The sequence below is a fragment of the Anneissia japonica genome, unplaced genomic scaffold, assembly GCF_011630105.1.
Source record: "Anneissia japonica isolate Jap-2015-1 unplaced genomic scaffold, ASM1163010v1 scaffold172582_len1462937_cov174, whole genome shotgun sequence".
In the NCBI taxonomy this organism is placed as follows: domain Eukaryota; kingdom Metazoa; phylum Echinodermata; class Crinoidea; order Comatulida; family Comatulidae; genus Anneissia; species Anneissia japonica.
Window position 1 is genome coordinate 349177 of NW_022725666.1, and position 24778 is coordinate 373954.

General features: G+C 34.0%; 1 protein-coding gene across 1 annotated transcript; it reads right to left on the reverse strand.

Annotated features, from left to right (window-relative positions):
- Positions 1 to 957: 957 nt before the first annotated feature.
- Positions 958 to 23825, reverse strand: LOC117112835 (heart- and neural crest derivatives-expressed protein 2-like). The gene is made up of 2 exons (XM_033256020.1): positions 22848 to 23825; positions 958 to 3942 (listed from the first exon to the last, which is right to left on the reverse strand). The coding sequence occupies exons 1-2, from the start codon at positions 23367 to 23369 to the stop codon at positions 3856 to 3858; spliced, it is 609 nt and encodes a 202-aa protein (XP_033111911.1). The 5' UTR covers positions 23370 to 23825; the 3' UTR covers positions 958 to 3855.
- Between the last annotated feature and the right edge of the window lie 953 nt (positions 23826 to 24778).

Genomic DNA, 24778 nt, shown 5'->3' on the forward strand with positions numbered 1-24778 from the left:
AAATCCTGCTTTCGCCCCACACACACACACACACACACACACACACATAGATGTGTATAAGAGACAGGCATATAATGTTACTGTTGAGCTATGCTTGATTATTTATTTATTTATTTTTTATTTTTTCTCAAATTGATTTTTTATTTGTTAAAAATAAAGATGATAAATATTTGAGAAAAACATATTTCCCATCGGGATTCCAACCCAAGAGCAATTCCTTTAATACCACAATAGTGAACCGTGGTATAGAGTTACGCCAGAAAAACGGGAAATATACCAACCGCGGGAAAAGTCATCGTTGCTAGCGGTTAAAAGAAGGCAACAGACCACTAAATTAAATATCCTATCTTTCACCAATAAATTAAACGAATATCAATCAAAGCGGATTGCGCTTGGATGCGCTAAGTAAACTTACAACGACCTTTCATCGGCTTGACGTCATTGGTCCTAGCAGTTTGTCATGTTGAAATTTAGTGGATATTGTCAGTATATATATGTAAACATTCACAACGGATTGTTGAATATTTTCATAACCAAATATCAATCAATATTACAGTACAAAAGAAGTTTGTAAATGCTTAATATATATTTTTTTATTTAAGAACTTTGCCCGGCCGATTTCAGGCTAAAAATGTTTTTATTTTGTTCTTATTTTACATACTTTTTAAATATAGAACATCTTTATTGTGCATCTGTATATTACTTTACTGATAGGGGTATTACATAAGTCACACCTACTGCAAATAAGGTACAGATAAGATTTGCTGGGTTTTATACAGTATTTAAAAAAAAAATCTCATTTGATATTTTAGCTCAGCCTCAATTTGTTCATATTTTTTCCGTTTCAGCCTCAGTGTTCTTAAAAAAAAAAAAGAATAGTAGTTTGACATACGCAGTAAATCTAAATTAGGCCTACGGTAAATATAGCCTAATGGTAACAAAGAGACTGACGAATCATTTTCAACTTTTCATTTTTTTTATTCAACTTTTTTAATAATCTATTTCCCTGTACTTTTTACAATCATTTACAAGCTTTTTGAATACGTTCAAAAAGATATGCATTAACCTTTTTGCCAAACCCTGTTTAAACCAATTTTATAAATACGTCCACGCGTGTTTACGTGTGAAGACACACAAGCGATCGTGAACACACTTACCCCTGACACACACAGCAGCAAACCCCCCCCCCTCTCCACAATGATTAACACCTAAGATCTTTGTTACCACTGTGAAGGTATTCTCTTAACAGCAAAACTTTAAATGTCGACCCCAGAGTTTACATTTATACAGTATCGCATTCAGCCACAAAGCAACAAACATACCTTTGAGACGGCAAAGGGAAAAATAATAATCAATATGTCGATTAAAAGATAAATATCGATTAATAGATAAATATTGGATACAAAATACATAGGGTCTATCATTAAAAAAATAAATAGCTTAATGATAAATATTTATAAACGCTATAAATAATAATAATGAGACAAAAGATACATCGAAAACCAAATACTGAGTAAAAGATAAATATCAATAAAAAACACAGTAAATATAAATTTAAAAGACGATTATCGATTGATAAATATCTAGCAAGATTTATATATCGAATAAAAGATAATATTGGTATTAAAGACAAATACCAATTATAAGAATAATATCGATTTCAACGACAAATACTGATTTGGGCCTAATAATAATAATAATAATATCGTACCGATTTACAGATAAATAATTATCATTTATAAATAAGAATATATTTAAAGAGAATATCATTTATAAGTTATTGATTGATGGATTATCGGTGTATGTTGACGTACGGTATAGCACTAATACATCGTCGGAATGGATTCATTTATAAACATTTGCTTTATAATTACTGTAATACACCTTTCCGGAGTGTCAATCAAACTTAACAACTGACTAATCAGAACAGCGCTAGGAATACGCGCGCGTCTCACAAACGCACGTGTTCTCGTAACTTTTAACGCTGTCGTCTTGTGGGACCTTAGCAACAATATCCAAGGGGCGGGGCTTAGCGGAAAGATCCATTGGTAATCATCATAATGTAAACAGAAAATTCCTTAAGAAGTCTCAGAAAATGCTATTCAACATCTCGTCGTTAAAATACTTGAGAAGTTGTGTTTAGCATTACGCGATTCAAAGAATATCTGTATGTAAAGACGATTTTCCAAATTCCAAAACCTCTTCAAATTTAAAAATCCCAGTGAATTTACTTAAATCAACTTTACCACTTAACAGTCAAGGAATATGTGCATATTTTCGTATGCAATACTTAACTTAATAAGTTAGTTGATTTAAATAATTCTTAACGTAAAGACGATTTTCTCTTTAAATTAAAAAATTCTAGTAAATTTACTTAAATTAACTTTAACACCTAACAGTTAACAGTTAAGAAACTTGTACATATTACCGTATGCAAAGTTAAGCTTCTTGTTACTATTGAGAAGTTACTTGATTCAAATAAGTCTTAATGTAAAGACGATTCTCTTTAAATTTAAAATTTCTACTGAATTTACTCAGATTAACTTTAACACTGAACAGTTATTATGGGACAGGTACACATTAGCATATTTCCTGACCATACAATGTGGCCCTAATTAAGCAAGTACTTAAAATGACATTAGCGGTACAACATAAACAACAACTGGGGTTCCCCAAAGAGCCCAAGTAATATATTCACGGAACATGACATTGAAAATAATGCTCACGAGCCCCCTGTCATCCTAAAATGGTTACCCCTATGACTTGGTGACCTCACACCTGCGCTTGCTTGTATGTTTAAAAACAGACACAGGAGGCGTCCAAAACGGAGATTTGGACATTCAGTCTATCATTCGAATAATGTTAGCTAAACTGTTATGCACTTAAAAATGACCAGAACGTGGCCTGAGTAGAAAAAAACTAAGTTGGCATGAAATTTGACACCGATATATAATTGCCTGTACACAAGAAGTTATCGCCAGCATCTTGTTCGTGCGGTTAGTACTTCAGATACCAATAGAGGGCGGTGTATTAAGTTTAAAAGTAAAGTTTTCTTTGAGAAAATGTTTGTAGAAATCTTAAAATACTTTAGATTTATTAAATAATTAACTCCTTGCATCTTTACATAAAATATGATATAATTAGTCAGGAACTTCATTGGAATTTGTTTGGCGCAGATATAAAATTGTAAAGAAAACATCGAAATTTATTTTATACTCATTTTAGTGAGCGCATCGCTCTTCATCTATAGATCACTTGTACAATGTCATCCTCCTTTACTCGTAAAAGACCAATTCCAAATAATTCACAAGTAGGCCTACTGTTACTGCCATCTGCAGTATACCGGAGTGAGATAAACATTGTTAGTGCCTTGTCCAAAGACACAGAGCAATGGAAAAACTTCAGCCTCGAACCCTGACTTAAATATAAATGCCCTAAGCCTTACTGCGCCGCACTTTTGACAACAGGAACACTATTATTATACTATAGTTATATTGCGATTGTTACAATACATTAGGCATATCATTTTCCCCGGAAAATTTAAAGGGAATTTATTTATTTGCACGTTTGAAGTAAAAACGAAACACGAGAGCAACATTATAATTATCTTAATTATGAAAATAAAGCAAGAACACATTGATTAAAAAAAAAAAAACAGGTGGTGTGATGATCAATTATAAACTGATTCCACGTCAGTATTGACAACTTCCAAGTAGCACGAGTTTTTTTTTCTAAGAATTTTAACGCAAGAGAATCGTTGTCCATCTTCCAGATGTCGAGCACCAGGTACTGTCTTGTATCGCTTCTTCTGAAATTGTCTAAAAGACCCAATGTTTCTGGTATAATTCTCTACTGTTACTGCCTTAGTTCGAGCGCCCAAACATGCTCTGGCCAGCCTGTTCTTCCGCGTCCTCTTTTCTCACTTTTCCCTCGAATAGACGTCTGCAAGAGAGGAAAAAAAAACATTCTTAGTAATCGTTCGTCTTCATTATTAAAGTTGATTTCTTTCAATTACATCTTTATAACAACTGCCGTATTTTAAGCGTGAGCTAACATGACCACCTGTTTAGAAATTCGTATGTGCGATGTCTTATAGACACATCTACGGCTCAAGCTCAAGAGAAAATGGAAGTGTCTATCTGTGTTTAGTCTGAAAGTCTGACTAACACCACCGACCCTAGATTCCCCTACAACCAACGCCATCAATCCCCTGCCAGAAAGAATCTACTTGGTATGTACAGCAACATGACTGGCGTGAAATGATCATTTTCAGTTCACAGTTTCATCTCGACACAAGTTCAAATTTTTGGTGAGAAAGAGTGTTATCACAACGGAAACACATGAAATTCTCCCACGCACACGTTGCGGCAGCCCAAACATGATCGCATGCCGAATTATAGTCGGCTATGTAATATTATTGATAAAAACAATGTTTCTATTTGCAGAATGTCTCTACCGTCCTCCGAGTACAACACCTGTGCATACTATCCTAATCAGGATTGTAATTTTCATTTCGTGTTGGTTATGAATATTTTTAATCCCAAAACAATTTTGAATTTTGAAAAGGACGCCGTTTTGCCGTTATTTGCGTTGCTCGGGATTTAGTCGTCTGACGTAGTTGGCGCCATCTGCGCGAAAACGACATTGCTCTTTCCGTTTACCATATTATTTCTCACATCATCCCACTTTTCGACAAGGAAGCAATTAATATTGAACAGGTGATCAACCAAACAAACACAAGAAATATTTATTTTTCATACTTAATCAAAGAACTTCTACAAAAAAAAGTTTACTTTCATATTTCACTTTCAGTGTAAAGTTTAATACTGCTTTTAAAGAGATACTAAAGTACGGTATATGCAGACAACACATTCGGCCAAAATCAGTCTATATATAGCGATCTGTATTTATCGTCCGTTTTCAATACTCCTATATTTAATGTTACTATCATAGCAATAAGCCTGTACGTCGGATAATCATTGTCAAACGAATCACTTTGTAAAAATCATAATTTTCCAAGAGATGTCGAAAACGAAACAATCTTCTGAAATAGGCCTATGTCGCTTTCGTTTCTGTGAAAGTAATACTGTACCGGTACTGTTTATCAAAGAAACCGTCTCGTACGCTCCATGCACGTACTACTTGATAGCTTGTGACATGGAGACGTTTGGACCTATCTAGAGGCGGATTTAGGGAGGGGGCGGGCAGGCCCCTCCCCCCTCTTTTGGAAGGTAAAAAAAAGAAAGAAAAAGAAAGATAAAGAAAAAATGATAGCCCAGAACGCCTCAAATTTTATTTTCTGGCATCAGGACACACAAATTTCGCGGGGGCATGCCCCCGGACCCCCTAGGATAGTGTTGTGTCGATCGGCCCAACTCCCCCCCCCCACCTTTTTGGACATCTGGATCCGCCCCTGCTATCGTATCTGTTAAACATTTGAAGTAGAAGATAACATACTTATCCCGTTAGTCTTTATATGCATATAAATCTTATATACTAGTACCGTTAGTATGCCAGCACCCTGAAGATCCTTAGCTACATACACGTAAATGAAACTGTTATGTTTAGGATTTGACGTTGTTTTCTTCTGCTTTATAGGCCTAGTCACTAGAGAAACTTAAATAACACATACAATTAACAAGTAAGTCGATACGATACGATTTGGAATGTTGTCAAACAGACAGAAGTCTAATAAAGACAATGTCTTGCAAATCCCAAAACGTTCGCGAGCCTGAAACAATACATTACAGACTCGAGTAGTCTCACTACGGTATATTTCCGATATTTAATCACGGTTATATGGGTCTACATTCTACATATATTTAGGCGCTTCATACAAAATGAATGAACGAGTTAATTAGTTAATTAATCGAACAATGTAGGCCCATTGAGTAGTTAAACCCTTAAAGAACGCCGACGTTTAGGAAGTTAAAACCCGTTTGTCATGGAGAAACCCAACCTAGGCCTAATCATGGAGAAATAAGTTTAGACTTATTCTTCCATGGCCTAATCAATATACGAACTTAATTACTTCTTTTATAAAATTTCAAGATAAAGGCTTTAGCGTCTGTGAGCTAAATAAACTCAAATAATAAAATTTAACTAGGTATTCACTCAATCGGTGTCTCAATAAAACTTAAACTACTTGTATTTCAAAAATATATAACTTAGGCCTAATTTAGGATTTTCAGATTTTATAAAAAATATGCACACCACTCCTAATTTTATAAGAGGTCATAGATAGGATCAAAACCAATTTCCGAATGCCAGATACCGGGAATTGTCGAGTCAGAAATCTGGAATTTGCAAACCGAGATCCGGGACTGTTTAGTCATCCGTCATTCATCAAACTGAATTTCAGCAGAATGTAGTCAGTAGGTTGGCAATCGATAAACTAGATATTGGCAGACTGGCCTGATACCAGTAAAATTAACATGTGTACATGCATTTAGGCCTAGGTGGACAGCTGTTGGCCATGAACAGGAAACCATATGATATACATGGTGTCACACGAGGCTATGTAATTAGCTTTTGAGGCAGTTTTTAAATACAGTATAGTACTTGAAATTAGTTACATTAATAGTCAAAAACGTGAAGGAGGAAAGGGGCTCTGAATACGCTACTTAAGCAATCGTTTTCCTGCAAAGTAATTGGGAAGTCTCTCCGATTTGATAAACCAATCAGCATCACCGAAAGTTGTCGGCAATAGCATGTAGCGATTGTATGGAAACCAAGGTTTAACCACTGTCCACTACCTCTAACGAGGATTGTCGTAATTTTCTAGCATTGGTCGACACAGAACTTACGGTATATAAGTATGGTTGTTATGATATCCTCTCGTTTGTGTTTGACCCCGGGACTTTAATGATCACAATTCTTTTTATGCTTGACTTTTACCACCAAGAATATTTACGACATGCGGGAGAACCTAGTAACATTCAACCGAATCGCATAGAATGAAAGTTTTGATATATAACGTCTTATTATAGGTCTACACTATGTTCAACATTGTCAACATCTGAACCTAGGTGTTTCATACTGTACTCGTTACATGCCATATAATTTTTATTTTGTGAGTGTACTGTATATCAATGTGGAATAGTTTCACTAAGTAGGTGCTAAAAATGTAACGAAAAACAATTGTTAATATTGGATCGTCAAGATTTAAGCCCTCTGTCCAGGCTATCCAATTTTATTTGACAAAAACACGTGTCACGCCTAAATATGGTCATGATGACATCACTCCATGACCATATATAGGCACACCATGACTATATATAAGCATAGTGTGGACACATGTATCTTCGTCTCATGGTAACACAGTTCTTGGATATAAACGAATACTTCTTGGTGAATTGTAACCAAGGCCCTAAATTTGAAAGACTGTCTACAAAACCACAATTACACTCCGAAAGATGTTACGGATGCGAGTTTCGTTTTCAACATCGAGAAGCGTTTTATAAGACATGAGAGTACTGTAGTGTTTTTGATTCAAGTAGGCATGGATCCCAAAATATCTAGGCCTAACTTAATCGAAACACACCGAATCTATATTTAGGTTGAATGGAAACCACGTCCCCTTGTTTTTGTGTAGAAAAGGGGGAAATGCATGCGGATATGAACGTCAAAAAGGTCTCAAGTGGAAATTGGAGTTTACGATGATTCGAAATAACTCATCGCGTAACATATGGTATCGCGTCCGTGGGAATGCTTGGAAGCTTGGAAAGAGCAGGGCTTCCATAGGGTCATAACAGTACCCTTCTTTTGTCGACATGATAATTAATTCTATATATCAAGTTTAATGACTTAGGACAATGCTGAACACAACTTAACTCCAGCTGCTTGTATATGTAATATGTAAGCTTCCATTCTCGATCGTTATCAGTAAAATGAGTCAGTTTGTGCTGATTTCCTTTACATTAAAATCAATTGATTTTCATTAACAATGTGACGGGGGTACTACAAATGACCAGTTTATGAGGTACGGGTGTTCATTTTTTTTTCTTAAGGGCCTTTAACGCAAACGAACATTTCAGAAGCGATTGCACTATTTTACATCCGCATCCACTGTATGTTTCGTTGTCATCAACATAACTGTTTCAGAACTGAAAATATAAACAATAATGAAAGCAGCAATGGTGTACGCTATGTGGTACCACGGTTAGGTAGGCCCATATGTTTGTGTGTGTGTGTGTTAGGGTGTGCATGTATGTATATATGTCTTATACACATCTAGATGTGTATAAGAGACAGCCCTAGGAATACAATATAAATATATATACAATATAAAAATATATATATACAATATAAATTGTATATATATATAATATATATAATAGATATATATAATATATAATATTATATATATATGTATATATATATATTTTTCCCCCTTACTAAACATTTTTTACAAGTTATCTATCTATGGAATTAAAGCTCGCTTGACATGAAAGTGAAATTACTGTATCCCACATGGAAGACTATTAACCATCCCGCTACTCAAGAGAAAGCACCAGTTGTATCACGGTATATTATTATAAAAAATATTGAATGTATATCGTTGGGAAATAATCAGTAGCAAAGCCACGGTAGCATTCAACGTGCAGACAGATTGTGTATGGATTGTGTTGGAAGACGTCGTCACACACAAATGATGAAGATTATTTAAACTGCTCCCAAAATTCTTTTTGATGTGTGCGTGTGTACACCAAAAAGATCGTTTTAATTCTTTGTGAACGCAACACAAAGAGCAGTTTAGCAGAAAACATAAAGCAATCCGTTACACGATAAGAAATTGCACACCCGACGAGGAGAATTCACATTTCTGTGGGAAGATATATTGTTAACTGATTGCACACACTTCATTTTAAATTGCCAACACTAAAATCCCACGAATTACTGAAATATACGACGAATTTAAAGGATTAAAAAATCAGTTCGTACAAATCTTCTAATTAATGTAATTATAAGCTTAATTAGAACTTAATTCCTCTACAAGCAAATACAGCGGAACAAACAATTCGTTCAAATGATCTCAGGAATCAGTCGTCAATGGGGTAAAAAAACTTTCTTCGAGAGGCGGTAATCAGCTTATATTGGGTGGGCTTTGGGTCGACAAGGTAATTCTCATACCGTAGTCCGGGGAGCTGTTGTAAACACTTAGCAAACACCGCCAGGAATTAGACGCTATAAAGGACATAAATTATAGAAATAACTACAGTTAATGGGGGTTAATAAGTCCCGCACTTGAAGTAAAAGAAGCACCAAAGGTTTAAATAATGTTATTCTATTGGTTGTAATTAACTATGTCCACCAACAGTTTTCGCTAGGCCGAGACCAGTCGGCGCTGGCCAATCGGTGGCGGTTGTCGCCCTAAGAAGGGCACAGTTAACGAAAGCGGCGAAAAGGAGACGACAGTAAGGTAGTACACAGACCATGATTTATGGTGATCTTGTGCGATAGTTTACAGAGTGATTAATCATATTTAAGGATAGTCGTCTTATATGGTGACATTTGTTATTCTACTTAGAATAACTTTACATGTAACGAGGACAGAGTCAAACTGTGTGTGCTTGCGTTTGTGGTATTAAAACGTATCTGAACCTCTTTCCAAGATTTGGAAATTGAAACAAGGCGATCTACCATGTGTTGTCACAACGGCGGTCACTTATTGCTCCGTTCAGATTCATGGTCAATCCAATAACAAATATTATCATTTCAGTGTAGACAAAATAATGAAGTAATGAAAACAATGTAGAATAATAAAAAATAAACATTTAAAACGTCCTCACTACCTTATAAGCCGCCTATTTTGCCAAGGCCTAAATGGCGTTTCGATTTTTTTCCCTTGGCATGGGAACTACAAATACGAATCAGCGAATTGGCATTTGAACTTAATACAGGTAGGCCCTACTAATGGTGGGTGGAGAGAAAATGAGGATGAAAAGTGCTTGACTAGGGAATCAAAATACGACCTGAAGTACCCCGGAAGTTGCAAATAATTATAGAAATGAACGATTTCTAAAGAGTTTGTTTTTCAAAGATAAAGCTGATAATTTTTCATAGCTACCGTACTTTCTTGTTGAATTGAAAAATTGTGTAAGCAACAAAAAATGCTAAAGCGAAACAGTCAACTCGATATTACGTCGTTATGAAGATAATTATTGCTGACAGTGAGCCAATTGAAACAACTCTCCGAAGAAATAAAAATTGGAATTTTAGAAAGATTTCTAGTCTCTGATGCCTATTTGGTCAATGTATCATAACAAAATTGACAATCATGTTCAGACAAAATGATCAATAACATTTACTTAATTTAATAGACATGATAATAATATGCTGTCTCCATAGTTAAGATGTTCAACTAATTTGAGAAATTACTCTTATCGCAAACTGTTAAAAATAAGTGTTGTAAAAACAGTGATTACATTACACACGAAGTAGGTCACGAGTATGGATAGGCCTAGTTCCAGGAAGTGTAAAAATGATTGAAAATACAACTACTTTACTGATCCATAACACACAAACTAAGCTTATTTGCATGTAGTGGCGGACTTAATGATACCATAGAGTATAGCTAGGGTGGGCATAACAATTGATCGTAGAGATTTACTACATTGACGTTTCCAGTGTGCTTGCGTAAACCTTAATGTAATTTTATAGGCTTACAGATTTATGTTCAGTTTAAAATAATTTTTTTAAACAATGATGATCGCATCGGGTCGTAAAAACAAGGGGTTTTCTAGCTAAAATGCTCACACACAATTTTAAACTTATTTTTCGCGGACCTCAACAAAATATTGCCGTCGGGTCCGCATGGTCCGGCCCACGGAACGCAATTTGCAGTGCAGTTATAATGACTGGTTAGAGCATCGCTGTGTACATACTACAGGCCTATCTATTACCAGTTACCAGTCTTTTCCATCATTTTTTTAAAAATTAAAAAAAATAATAAATAAATAAAAAAATAAGAATCCCAATTCCTATGATTTATTCGTTTTGTTATGGTTTGTGATAAACCATGTTTAGGCCTACAAAAGGAATTACTGATAGGCTATATGTTGTCTCATAATCACAGAACATAGTATGCAATTTTATATTAATTAATTGATTAATTTAATCTCAAGAGTTTTAATTATAAACGACGATTTTTAATTTAAATTGATCGCTTGAAGGATTTACGGAAGTAATTGTTGTAAGTTTCAAAATTGGGAAAAATCTGCGGAAAATGATTAACATGTATGATAACGATTGACACCTATTAAAACTTAACAGGCACCAATTTATTGTTTTAAGGATTTAAAAACTCCTAAATGTTAAATAAAAATGGTAATTGAATATTGAAGGATTAAAAAGTGATCAATGAAAAGAAATAAAACAATACTCTTTTTTGGGACTAAAAAAATCCTTATATAGATTTCGTACCGTATACCAGCCAATTTAGTTTAAAAAAAATCATGTTCTCTAATTTTTAGATTTTTTACAACGAAAATTATTATAATCAATTACCAGGATATCAGTCAATTTAAAGTCTCATGCAAAAAGATAAAAATTAAATTATTTAAAATGCGTCAATTTATGAGAAGAATAATTTTTGTTCAAATTTTTTTTAAATTGAAGGAAATAGCTTATTGAAATATATAATTATGCAATATTTTTGTTAAATATTTATTTTCAAGATTATTTTTAGAAATAAACGTCACTCACTTGAATGACGTAATACAGACATTTAACCCATAACATATAATAATGAGAGATGTGATTTCTCACGACAAAAACAAAGTCTGGAAAATAAAATAGAAAATTGGCCGGATTTCGCTGTCGTCTGAAAATATAGGTACAAATGATGAAAATATAAAAGTAAATGAGGGGGCAGAATTATGACTGGTGACCGGAACGTGATAAGCCTAGGCCCTAATCATAAGCTACAATTTGTCAAGCAAGTGGTGGCGAAATTGGTACTTCTTGTCGGTGCAATATAAACTCCGATGAACGTCCCACGTTAATACATAACAACATTTTTGTCTATGTTAATTTCCTGTCTTGTTAAAAAAATCAATTTTTTAAAATAGATCAGTAGCAACACTTTTTCTGTCGTTCGGTATCACGGATTACTCGGCATATTTCAAGGTCTAGGCCTATTCTACATCGGTTTTTATTTAGGGAAAATTCGTCTAGCTGTAACAGCTGGACAAGATGACCTGAAGTAGCCCGGTTTTATGTTTTCACATACATATTTCGAAATTTGACATCACCAGTACGGTATGTCTTAGGCCTATTATTATAAAAATAATGAGTAATTTTACAGTATTTATAATTTTTTATGGAATTTATACAACAAGCATAATCACATTGTTATTTCCAGGAGCTATGCATTCAACGTAGGCGGCTAGCCTTATTAATAAGGGCTGAGTGTAGACCTGGGCCCACCACCACCACCTACAAAATAATAATATTCAAAAACATTCGCAAACCAGAAGGTAGTTTAGATACAAATAATAAATACGTGTTTGAATTTAACCTTTTTTTTTGATCGGGTTCGTTTTGCTTCAACGCCGACAAATAATTTGAAAAATGGCTTAACGAAAAATATGAGCAGTCATTTTATAAATCATAAATCAATTTTGGTTATTATCGCAACGATCAGTATTTGCGGCCCGCGTGTTTATTTATGACACCATCCAATCAGATCGCACTTTCATATTTCTCAGGGGTAACACAAGTACCACACAGAAATTTTGACCGCACCAAGACATAAACAAAATGTGGGTTTGAATAAAGTACGTTCAACCGTGATAGAGCTACCATGAGCTGATACTAGGAAAATCAATCGGTTTAATAAACGAACTTTTTGACTAATCATCAACTTCTTGCTACAAATCAAAGCATTTTCAGCCCCCCACTTATCTCCGTGTCATGACAAACCAAACTGGTAATGTAATGGAAATCTATGTTGCTATAGTACTTAAATAGGAGTAATGGTTATATGCTTGACATTTGGTTTAGATTGTTCGCTGTGGTTTGAACCGGTACATTTATCATGAACCAAGCAACGGTCATCATGAACTATTAAGGTTAGATTATAGTGACGTCATCTTAAAACGGTTTCCAACAGGTATCCAAAAAATCGCGGCAGAGCTTCTAATATCCTAATTATTGACTTTTAACCCTTTCTCGCATTTTTCCCCTTTTTTTTGTCCGTCAATCCCTCTCCATCACAGATGATACGTTCTCGTCACTTCGAACATTCTTTAACACGGTCGAACTTTTTGTTTTTCGTTTCACTGCTCTTGAACAGCGCCTACTCTCCAAACTTACGCGCATGACCAAACACCCTGTGTTCAAGCTTGTTTTTTGTTAATGTATTTTAACTATCATTTAATATCTATTGTTAACGATACTAATCCATTTAATTAAATTATGTGCCAATTGATATTCAAAATAATTATTTATAGGAAAGAAATCAGTAAATGTTTGGAAGGGGAAAAAATCATTAGGCATAATCATTTTCCCTTCAATCATGTCACCTTTGGTTAAAGTGATCGCGGTGGAGCTCTAACGTGCATACCTAAAACACTTTTTACGGAAGAAATTGTTATACAGACATCGTAACTGCCTACTTTAGCTATCCGAATCAATAACAATTGCGTAGAATTGTCGCATAACACCATACGAGCTGTTTCAGAATTACAAAACTGGTAAATAATTGGTCGTTCTTTCTGGGAATTTGACATTGATGCGATTAATGGATGAACAACTGATATGCCTCTGCTTGTCATATTAAATGTCGCGTTTCATGTCATTCGGTGGACCGTGTGACTAACAGATATCGGCTGCTATTGTCAGGCTCCTCTTTCACGCAGAGTCGGTAATGATACAAGGATGAGGGATAATAATATATAACAATGTCAGGATTGATTACACCCACAAGTTGGCTAGCTAGCTATACTGTATGCGTTTATTTTAACAAAAAAATTAATCTACACTTCATTTTTTTTTTATAAGAACCAGTAAAATTTTGCAAAGGCTCACTGTTCATAATACTCATTCGACATTTTACATCAGCATCAATTTGTTCTTATTTTTTTCTTATTTTTTGAGAAATTTCAGTTTAGTGTTTTCTTATAAAATAAGTATTATCTGATTTTCTTATTTTGTATTATTAGGCCTACCTCATAAATCTATCTCTCAATTGAAAATAATAACTGGAAAATACTTCCCTCGCAATATTCACAGGCTCATAAATAATACTATTCTTATAGTTTTGTATAGACCGTTAATCTGGCAGGTAATCAATTTCAGAATTTTCGTAATAAAACATTTTTAAATCAGCTAATACTGATTTGCTTCGAATTGTGCATTAAAGGAAGTTTTTTACAATCGATCCTTCGAATGAGCAAAGAATTGTTTATAGAAGTTTAAGTGGATTTTTTTTTTGTTTTTTTTTTTGCAGATTTCACTACAAACAGAGAGATAGAAATTTATATTTCTTCTTATGGCTTGCTTGCATGTTGTATTTTACTTATTAGGCCTATATCTCTTAATTCGTTTAGCCCCGACCTTTATGTAATCTAGGCCTAGCTTTCTTCTGTAATCAATGTCATAAATAATTAGGCCTAATTGTAACAAAATGTTATGAAGATAATGTTATATAGCGAGCAACTATAATTATGACTGGATTGAACAAGCACGTTTATAATTATAACAAGCATAATTAAAATTAAAATAAAGTAATCAATGTCATAAATAATTAGGCTTAATTGTAATAAAATTTTATAAAGATATTGTTATTTATCGAGCAATAATCATCATGAATGATAAACAAGCAAGTTTACAATTATAAATATTATAAGCATATTTAAACTAAAAATAAAGTAATTGCCTAAATAATAAAGACAAGACAAAATGTGCGTATAAACCTAAACTTATAGGCCTGCATCTTGTCCTTTTAAGGACACTAAAATATCAGTTACCCGCATCAGCTTCTAGCTCAGAACTTTTCGATTTTAAGGTAAAGACTTAGTGCTGGGGTTCTTGTATGCCTCGTTATAAGTACCGGTACCAAAAGTAGGCCTTATATCCATGGAACAGTGAAATGATATCGTAACAAAAAAGCCAATTGCTATATTTATGTCAATACCGGCACGTTTGTGGAAAGCATCGGAAAGCGAAATGATAACTGTTGTCATATTCCTAGATAAATTTAACTAGACTACATCAATCCTTCATCGTTAAGAAATTATCTATTAAACACGTGTTTTTCATACATACCATTGGAGCCGACCCTTAGATGGTAACAATCGGCAGCACACATGGGTTTTTATCGGTCGCACTTGCATGGGGTTTAAGAACCTTTTTGCACCTGGTTATACAGATTTTATACAGCTTCTTGCTCTAGTACCCTTGTCTTGGGGGGGCAGATGTCCGTCTGTACTCACTTTTCATCAGATGCATGAAAAGGAATTTGTTCAACGTGTAAAGTGTTAAAGTTAGATAGAACTACGACAGGCCCTGTCAATGATGCGCGGCTCTCAGGCATTTTTCGGAAACGGAATATAGACTACGATATACATCGCTGTCAAAGAATAAGCTGGCATGATTGTTTTGATAAAGACAAGATACAATATTCATAGCATCACGTAGCCAACGGAATTATGACGACACAAGGTTAATGTGTTTTTTAACCAGAATAAGGGGTCTTGATGTGACCCTTCCCTTTTGGTTGAGTACGAGATAAACCAGAGTTACGGAGGTATGTCATTGAGAGTTGTATGTCCGGTGTAAAACGATGTCATACAATTACACTCTATCCATCGAAACATAAACGACTCTGACGGCACATAGAACTATACTGTACACTACTATTTACTATAGAGTTTTACGCATACTCATTGTATTAATAGTCTAGAGATTGTAAACATTAGCATTAATCTTTGCCAAGAGACATCAAACGAAATGATGCAAGTGTTACTATGATTGGACCCAAGTGAGTAACAAGTTTTAGAATTCTAGATCACTGAATGTTTGAGCTGCGCCAATATATCATGGTGAAATATACTCGGGCAAAGTAGCCGAACTAAAATTCTTCTTGCCTTGTTTATAATTATACTAACCACATTTTTTCGGCCCTAATGTATCATTTCGTACTAAACGCCTTAAAAGTTTTCATATTGCACAACAAATTTTAACAAAACATTTTAACATTTTTTTAAATTTATTTAACACATGCACAATTGTTTTAACAAGGGCAATTGTACCATTGTTGGACACAATCATCGTTATTAAAGTTGTGCACATGCATGTTAAAATACACACTGCATTTAAATGCATGTTAACACTGCCAGTGGAAGGTAATTTCTGGGTTTTTCAGACAATAAAATTATCTTGAATCTTGAATCTTGAATGTTAAAATGTGTTATGAGTCGCAAACAACAGTACTAGTATGGTACGAAATCGGGCAAACCTTGAACCTGAATGGTAATACGAAAACGAGCATCTGATGGTTAAGTACCTGTAACCATAATTTAACTAACCCATTGGAACGTTTTTCATTGGATCAATTGCTATAGCAAATAACGCTGATATAATTTGATTTTTATACGATACAAGAAGATATAAGATACAAGATTAATTTATTGTCACTTAGGCCTATAAATAATTTCTTAAACGTAAACTTTTTCCGGATGCTTATACAAATAATTGATATTAAATTAAGGCTAGTAACAATAGACAAATAACTGCTTTACCAATTCTATGTTGAGTTTTTTTTAGCTATATCTTGATCTACTGATACCTCTGCTTTCTGTTGTCAGTGACCAATACTGTGGCAAAGTGGCCTGTATGTATTGGCCCTGTGCGCAGGCAGCGTTGATAAAGCAATCGTTCACAGTGAATTGAAATTGAAGCACGTCCTGGTAAGAACAACCCAAAGAATTGGTGTCAATCTAAATATTACCTAAATGTTCTACAGCTTGCAACTTATAATTTACAAATGTCGCATATAAGGTCTACGTTCATGGACGTGTTTTTCAGTTAAAGCTGGGTGAAAGTAGGTTGCTGTTTTAAGTTTAGACATGTCAATTTCCTAGTGCTTCGAAAAGCGGGCCCATCCTGGGTCCCAAAAGAGGCTCATCTCCTAGCCTAAAGAGCGACACAGGTTTCTAGAGTGCGGCCGGAATACGCTCCTCATAGCGCAAACATTTCTCATACCACAAGGGTATTGCCAGGCCCCGTTCTAAGTTGATGCTTAATTGCGAACTACGACGTTTTTACACAAAACATACACCCCTTCTGAAGAACCTTTTACGTAGTGTGGGTGAGTCATATTGATGTTCAATTCGATTCTGAAATATCTTCTAACACGAACGCTTACTCAGTCTCAAGTACAGTAGGGTGAATAAGGGCAAATTTCATCACTCTAATGGGAGATGAAGTATGTATGCACACTATTTAGCTTAAATTATTTTTTGACGGATATGCAATATGATATAAAAAATGGAAAATGCAAAATAGTTCTAAACTCTACTGTGTGAAAAACTCCTAAAAATCCTATAGTGTATGTAACTGTACAAACCAAACAATGTAGAGAGGCCTAGGCCTAGATACTATGCCCATATATACTGTACGTTATGTACAATACAAAAAAAATATTTATTTATCTATTTGTCTGTATCCATGGTGCTCCTCAGCAAACCTAATTTAAATATTAAAATCCAAAAAAAATATATAATCGTATAATATTTAATATTGTAACTACAGACTGTTTCTTATAATTTGTTGATTGGTTCAAGCATCCATTGAATAATACATTTTTTGGTTGGTCCAAACATTAGAGATAGTTCTTGGTTAGTATGTAAAGCGGTATGGACAGAAAACCAAATGCCTTGGCTTATTATATTTAATGCGCCAAATCCAATAACAACAAAAAAAAAAAAAATTAAACACCACAACATTTTACCTTTGGAGTTTGTTGAAACAGTATGCTTTTAAATAATAATTGTTTACCATACATTTAAATATGTTTAATATTCCTATTAATAGCATATTACTATATAGAACTGTTAAAGTTTCCATCGGTACACCCATACCACAGAGAGTTGAGAAAATAACGGAAGTCGAGTAGGCATCCAGGCCAGCATGTGTAGGCCTTATTTCACGATTTTGGTACAGCACTAACGCTGGGTAAATCAAGGTGATAGGTTTTACACAACATGTACTGGTCGGGCTAGATCAGCACAGTATTGTCCAACGTGATAGATAAAAGAAGTTACAGTATAGATGATAGGATGAAGTGTGCCATTCTTTTTAGTGGATGAGGCAAGACAAGGCATAATACGCGTTGTTTTAAATTTACTATAAGCTTATTTATATTCTGGAATGCACAATATTTTCCCAGTTTTCACATGAACAATGACAAACAACAACAGAAATATATCTGTAGTACTGAATTTGTCTGAAAATAAACAGGCTAAGTTACAGTATATTTAAATGCTATACTGGTGGACGATTTGGAATTCATGAATGTACAACGGAAGAAAAGGGAAATATTATCGCCTGTTATCTAATTTAATCTAATCCGGTCATTATATAGCACCTTTATTTACAGATACAAAGCGCTGTAAGTTTTTTCCTGGTCAACTTCTTGTCATTGGGTCCACATGCTTAAGTGTTGCTGCCATATTGGCGCAGGAGCAGGCAACCCCACCAGGCACCCCATTTATACTCTTGGTAGGGAGAAGCAACGTGATATAAAGGGCCTTGCTCAAGGACACAAGCGAAATGCACAGGAGGGATTGAAACCCCGATCTCCAGGTTGGCAAACCAAACTGTTCCCGCTGCGCCAAACCACTTATAAAGCTTGGTGACATTTTACCTCAGCCTCAATAATTTGTTCTTATTTTGTTCTTAATTTTCAAGCAATTTCAGCTTCAGTGTTCTTACAAAATGTGTTCTTATTTTTCTTTTAAAAAAAATAACGGGTGCAGTAAACTTTGACTGATATTATCCAACAATCATATAATTATTTCTGGTTTTACCTTATGGATGCCGACCCTGTGCAAGGCTAGTAATAATAAATTTCAAGACACCTTTTTTTTTTATAAGAACCAGTAAAATTTTGCCGAGGCTCATTGTTCTTATTTTGTTCTTATTTTAGCACTTTTCAAACATAGAAACTTATTATTGTACGGCAGTATATTAGGCTACTGTGTTATGGAGGGTATTACATAGGCACACCTATAACTGCACATCACAGGTAAGATGTGTTAGTTTTGTAGTATTTTAAATTAAAATCTCATTTGACATTTTATCTCAGCCTCAATAATTTGTTCTTAATTGTTAAGCAATTTCAGCTTCAGTGTTCTTATAAAATGTGTTGCTATTTTTAAAAAAAATGTGTATTCAAATTGCTTACTTTGTATGCCTATTTAAGTTTAAGTATTTTATTAGGTTTTGAAACATAAAATAAGAAAATACATTCTTCCGCCAAACAGACGATTATTTTTCGTTTTAAACTGCATAGAAGTCAATTGCTATAGCCGAGTGATACATTCTGATTCATTCCTAATTATCATGTAAATGATACATAACTTACTGTCGTCAACAACATCGTTGGAAGATGAACATCATTTTGCATACTGGAGAATATCTTAATGCAGGATGTTTCCCGACCGCGTATAGACAGATCTTTTTTGCGGTTACCTTACAGAATAATCCTAAATTAAATTAAGTGTGCATTTGATGATTAGGCTAAATAGTTTGGTGTTTGAGCGGTTTGAGTAACTCCAGTATACTTTGTGTATCGTGAACATAGTGCAGCGCTCTACTGTAGTAATATGTACGAAAACATCGATTATAATTAACAACAAAGTCGCTGAGAGGTCAGGGTAAACTTTTCTTTTCTTGTTCCGTCGGAGAAAATAACTATTTTAAACAGTGGTACTTTTAGAATTTAGATTTTATTCACTGATTTGTGTCCCAATGATTAGGCCTTTATAAGGATTAAATAGATTTTATTCACTGATTCGTGTCCCAATGATTAGGCCTTTATAAGGATTAGATAAACTGTTTCTGATTTACATTTTAATATGAAGAAGTTTCACCTGATTTAATTTTTTTAACTTGTAATTATTCACTGACCAACACAGAAACTTCAAATTTAAAGTGAATGTTTAACATTTCGTATTGTTTTAATTTACTTATATTCATGTACATTCAGTTCCATTATGTATTTATAATTGTCTTTATTAATTAAACTTCTTTTAATTTACGTTACTTTAATTGATTTCTACATACTTTTATGTCACGCTTTTATCCTTATGAATAATCGTGTATATGTGAATAGGCCTATACAAATTATACATTTTACTATTAACATGTATCTAATCATATAATAAAGGCATAAAATATAACAATCTAACTTAACAAATAGCAGCGCAAAAATATCAAATCAATAACATTCCACAAAATTAAACATTCATAAATAATATTAATAAACAAATAATTTATTAGAGGTGGCCTACCAAAAGATAACAGTCCATGTTTGTGAATATAACTAAGTTTATAAAACAAAATCGGAAAACTCAACGATAAAATTTAAATTACAAATATTAATTCGTACTTATATAAACCGACTAAACAGTCAGTATGACTAACACGAGGCAAATAAATGCCCATGTAAACGCACCCCTAAAATCCCACCGGTATCTGACTACTGTCTATTGACTCAGATGTGTACTTTAAATGGCTTAGATCAGCATGAAAAATTCGTTTCTTGTTTTAACATTTAACACATAGAATATTGTGGGATAAATATTCATTAATTCATGTTTAATCATCACCCAAATAAATCTGTAGTGAAACCTGGAAACTCATCTTTAACTTAAAACTTAAATACAACATTGAAATGCTTATTTAGGGGAATTAAGTAAGTATAACAACTGCAAATACGCAATAGAGAAAATACATAAAAAAAAAAAGAAAAGCAGATTAACAAAATATACAGAGGCCCAAAACAGGTACCGGTACGGACATAGTGGGTATGCACAGAATACAACAGATTAGGAACTGTGTTTATTATTTAAGTACACTGTTGTTTTAAACAAGGTAAATTTAGTATGTCGGAGTATAGTTTTCCAGCTTCATTCAGCACCTACGCGACAACCTGTCGCACACCGTCGACAAATAAAACGTCCACCTCGCTGGAGCATTTAGGCCTATAATAATATAGGGTATATTGTACCGTAATATCACAAAGTTTATCAACCTGTATGAACTGAATTACGTTGCACAATACACAGTTTTACATCAATGGGGTAAGCTACAAAAATGTAATATTTTTAATTAATTATTTAATTTATTTTGCTGAAAATTCAAAGAGCATTAATTGAGCGAGGATGACACATTTGATTTTGTATCATGATTAGGCCTTTACAAAATAAAGCGAATGCTTCTAACTCCTACCGATGCAAAGAAAAGGAACGGAATCGGGAATGGGCGAGCCTATCATATCGAATGATCTTTGATTTGGTTTATCGTTTTCTATTGGTTCTATCATAAACACTGTAGACTACAGTACTACTTGTAGACAATACGGTATCTTACAACTGATGTACTAACGAAAACATTATAATTACCAGGTATTCAATAAAAATTTAGAGAGGTCTGATCTGGTAGGAAAACTAGAATATTAATTTACTCCCGACAACATTCTACGTTAAAATGACATAATTTTCTTTTGAATCACTAAATATACCACTTTAATCTATTGATGTATTTATCCGCTTCAAACTTTCACTAAGACGTACATTTTTAGGTTTAAATAACTACATTATACCTATATATAATAATTATTACAATGGATTTGTATCAATGACGTAGCCAGGATTTTCAGACAGTGCGGAACAAAATCAGGGTGGACCCACTTAACGCGTAAATTCAAATAATGTAGACATACTTTCTTAAAAGTTGACACATTTTACGCAACGATATGAATAATCTGGATTTATTTTGTTAAAAATTGATCCATTGAACGAAAACTTTGAGAAATCTGGACATATTTTTCTAAAAGTGGACTCAGTTTGTGCGTAAAACAGCACAATAATTTAGACCGATTGTAAAAAATGTAAACCATTCTTTGTGGACCCAATAGAAAATTGTGAAGACTGTTCCAACTATTCCAGTAACTGGCTACGGCACTGATTTGTATGCATTCATATCAGGGCATATTTCATCACTCTGGGGTGCATAGGGAAAATGCATTCTAACCATGTCTATCACTGTAGGCTCATGTTTAGCAACAACTCTAATCTGTCTGTTAAGGATATTTTCTATACGCTTATAACAACACTTGCTGGTCCTCGATTGAGTGGTTAACAATGGGTGTAAATTTGCAAATATGTATTTACAAGCAAGTTCTTTCGACCTATATTAAGCCCAAAAGTTATCAGTCAGAGAAAGATATATGTCATCTGTCAATGTTATAAAATATGGGAAAATCTTAACCCATAGAACAAAAGTAAGTTATTTACTGATCGAAACCTTTTGATCTACCGCCGAATTTAAAGGTCCCTATGTAAAATAATACATACTGTTAACTATATTAAGTATTATTTAAACGTTAATTGACAAGCAACATATTTTATCATTTTAACACTATAGCCTACTGTAAGCAATTCATGTACAGTTACAGTACATTTTATTCAAGTTTTTTCTAGCATCTCACAAACGGTATCTAAAAACTCAAGTGCCAAAAGTTACAAATCAAATTAGCATGTGAAATAATAATATTAATATTATGTATTAGAGTTAGATTGTCAAAGGTATTTCAAAATGATGTAAATATTACTTACCATGTTATCTTGTATTTGTTTTTGCCTTTCTTTCCCCTCCATTCGTTTGAATTCTGCCCTAATATGACCTAGATCAACGTCCAAATGGCACTTCGTGTTCGTATCTTCGTATAAAAGTTCTGTAAGATATGCTATATAACTGCTTGCCAGTCTTAATGTTTTGATTTTTGAAAGTTTTGTGTCTGCGGGAACGTTCGGAATGCACTCGCGCAACTCGGCAAACGCCGAGTTTATACTCTGCGTTCGACGACGCTCCTTTTTCGCCGCCACTCGTCTCGGCGCGCGAATAGTCCTCGGGCCGTTCGATTCCTCATAAACACAACTATGCGCCGTAGGAAGGGGACTATGTAGGAGGTGATGATGATGGTAATCTGGTTGGTGTAGGGGCATGGTAGGCGACTCTGCAGGCAGCGGGTTCAACATCCATGGCTGTCGCTGGTTATAAATTCGGTCCCGTCCGTCCGGCCGATGATTACCGAGATGCTGAAGGGAATAATCGGGAAACTCATGAAGCAGACTCATGTTCTAAAACTCTTTTCCACGCAACTTCAGAAAGTATTGCGATTCCTTAAAAAAAATCTAAAATGAAATTCTTGTTCGGTAAACACAGTTTATCATCAATTGATAGAGGCTGTGATTTTAAACCAAACGCTAACACTGATTCTGATTGGTGTTTTTAAATCGCCAGCAGACGACAAATGATCGTAAAGGTGAGAATCGGTGTTCTTATAAACGCTATTGAATTCCACAATCTCAATTGTATTCTCTTTCTTCGGACATTCAATTGAACTCTCACGGTTCCCACCGAGTCAATAAACTCTCAACTTTAAGCCAATGTGTCCTTAGATAAGCACGGTGTTTGTATAAGTCGACAGCGGTCATTATGGGATCTTATAGGTGAGAGTACCGGGTGCGGAAACCGTGATGGGTAGCTAACTTTTCACAGCGCGACCTTCTTCTTCCTACAAGCGCTCCTCTCGTTAGACAATTGTGGGGACGAACCGAGGATCGTCCACTTTTCCCACAGGGTAAATAAATTATTATAAGTATGATTCATACGAATTTGTCTGATTGTCTGGGCAAACCGTCCTATTATGAGTTTTGTCAGTGAAATTCAAATATTGACTAACAGCAAAACCTGTTAATTGGATTTTAAAAACTTATATTATAAGCGGATCAAAAGGTATTTTTGAATAGGCCTGGGGCAATACTTAATATACAGTGATGTAAAATACCTGTTCATCGGAAATAATGCTGAAATAGCCTAGACCTACTGATTATCTCTAACAATTCAGGTAAATTAAGTTATATCTCCAAGTTCCACTATTCGTAACACATTCTTTACTTCCGAAAGAATTAAATAACTTAGTTTTACAGATTATTACCTATAGGATCGGTATATAAAATAAACCCGTTTGCAATACATCCAACAACTGTCACTATACTGACACTGACACTATATATCTTTAAAAACTTTAATGGTTATTTATTATAAATGTTATGGTTACCTGTCCATTCCTTTTGCAGCCACTGAATTGTTAAATTACTTAATTGGTGTTCGGGTTTTATTATACAAGCATAAAATTATATAAATATAAAGTATAAAAGAAATACATTATGAATTTAATTTAATTTAATTAGCAACAACATTAAATACCGATATTATTATTTAAAATGTTGTTAAATGTTGAAATATCATAATTTTTAAAAATAGTGTTGGTGAACCTTTGGAATAATTTTAATAGGAGCAACAAGACGAAACAAAGTACAAATTTATTATTATTCTTATCATTACTATTAATATAAATTTACATAATAATCGAATTTTGGTTTATTGAGTGTCAACAAGAATATTTTATTTTAAATTATACATTATTCACACTTAAAACCCCCATTTATAATATACATACACAATACAGCAAATAAAATGC

What these genes read in the sequence shown, in the direction of transcription:
- LOC117112835 (XM_033256020.1), bottom strand. Translation starts at nt 23,369, where the DNA reads ATGAGTCTGCTTCATGAGTTTCCCGATTATTCCCTTCAGCATCTCGGT. An exon ending in AACAAATACAAGATAACATG is followed by an intron (nt 3,943 to 22,847) that starts GTAAGTAATATT and finishes CCTCTCTTGCAG; the next exon opens with ACGTCTATTCGAGGGAAAAG.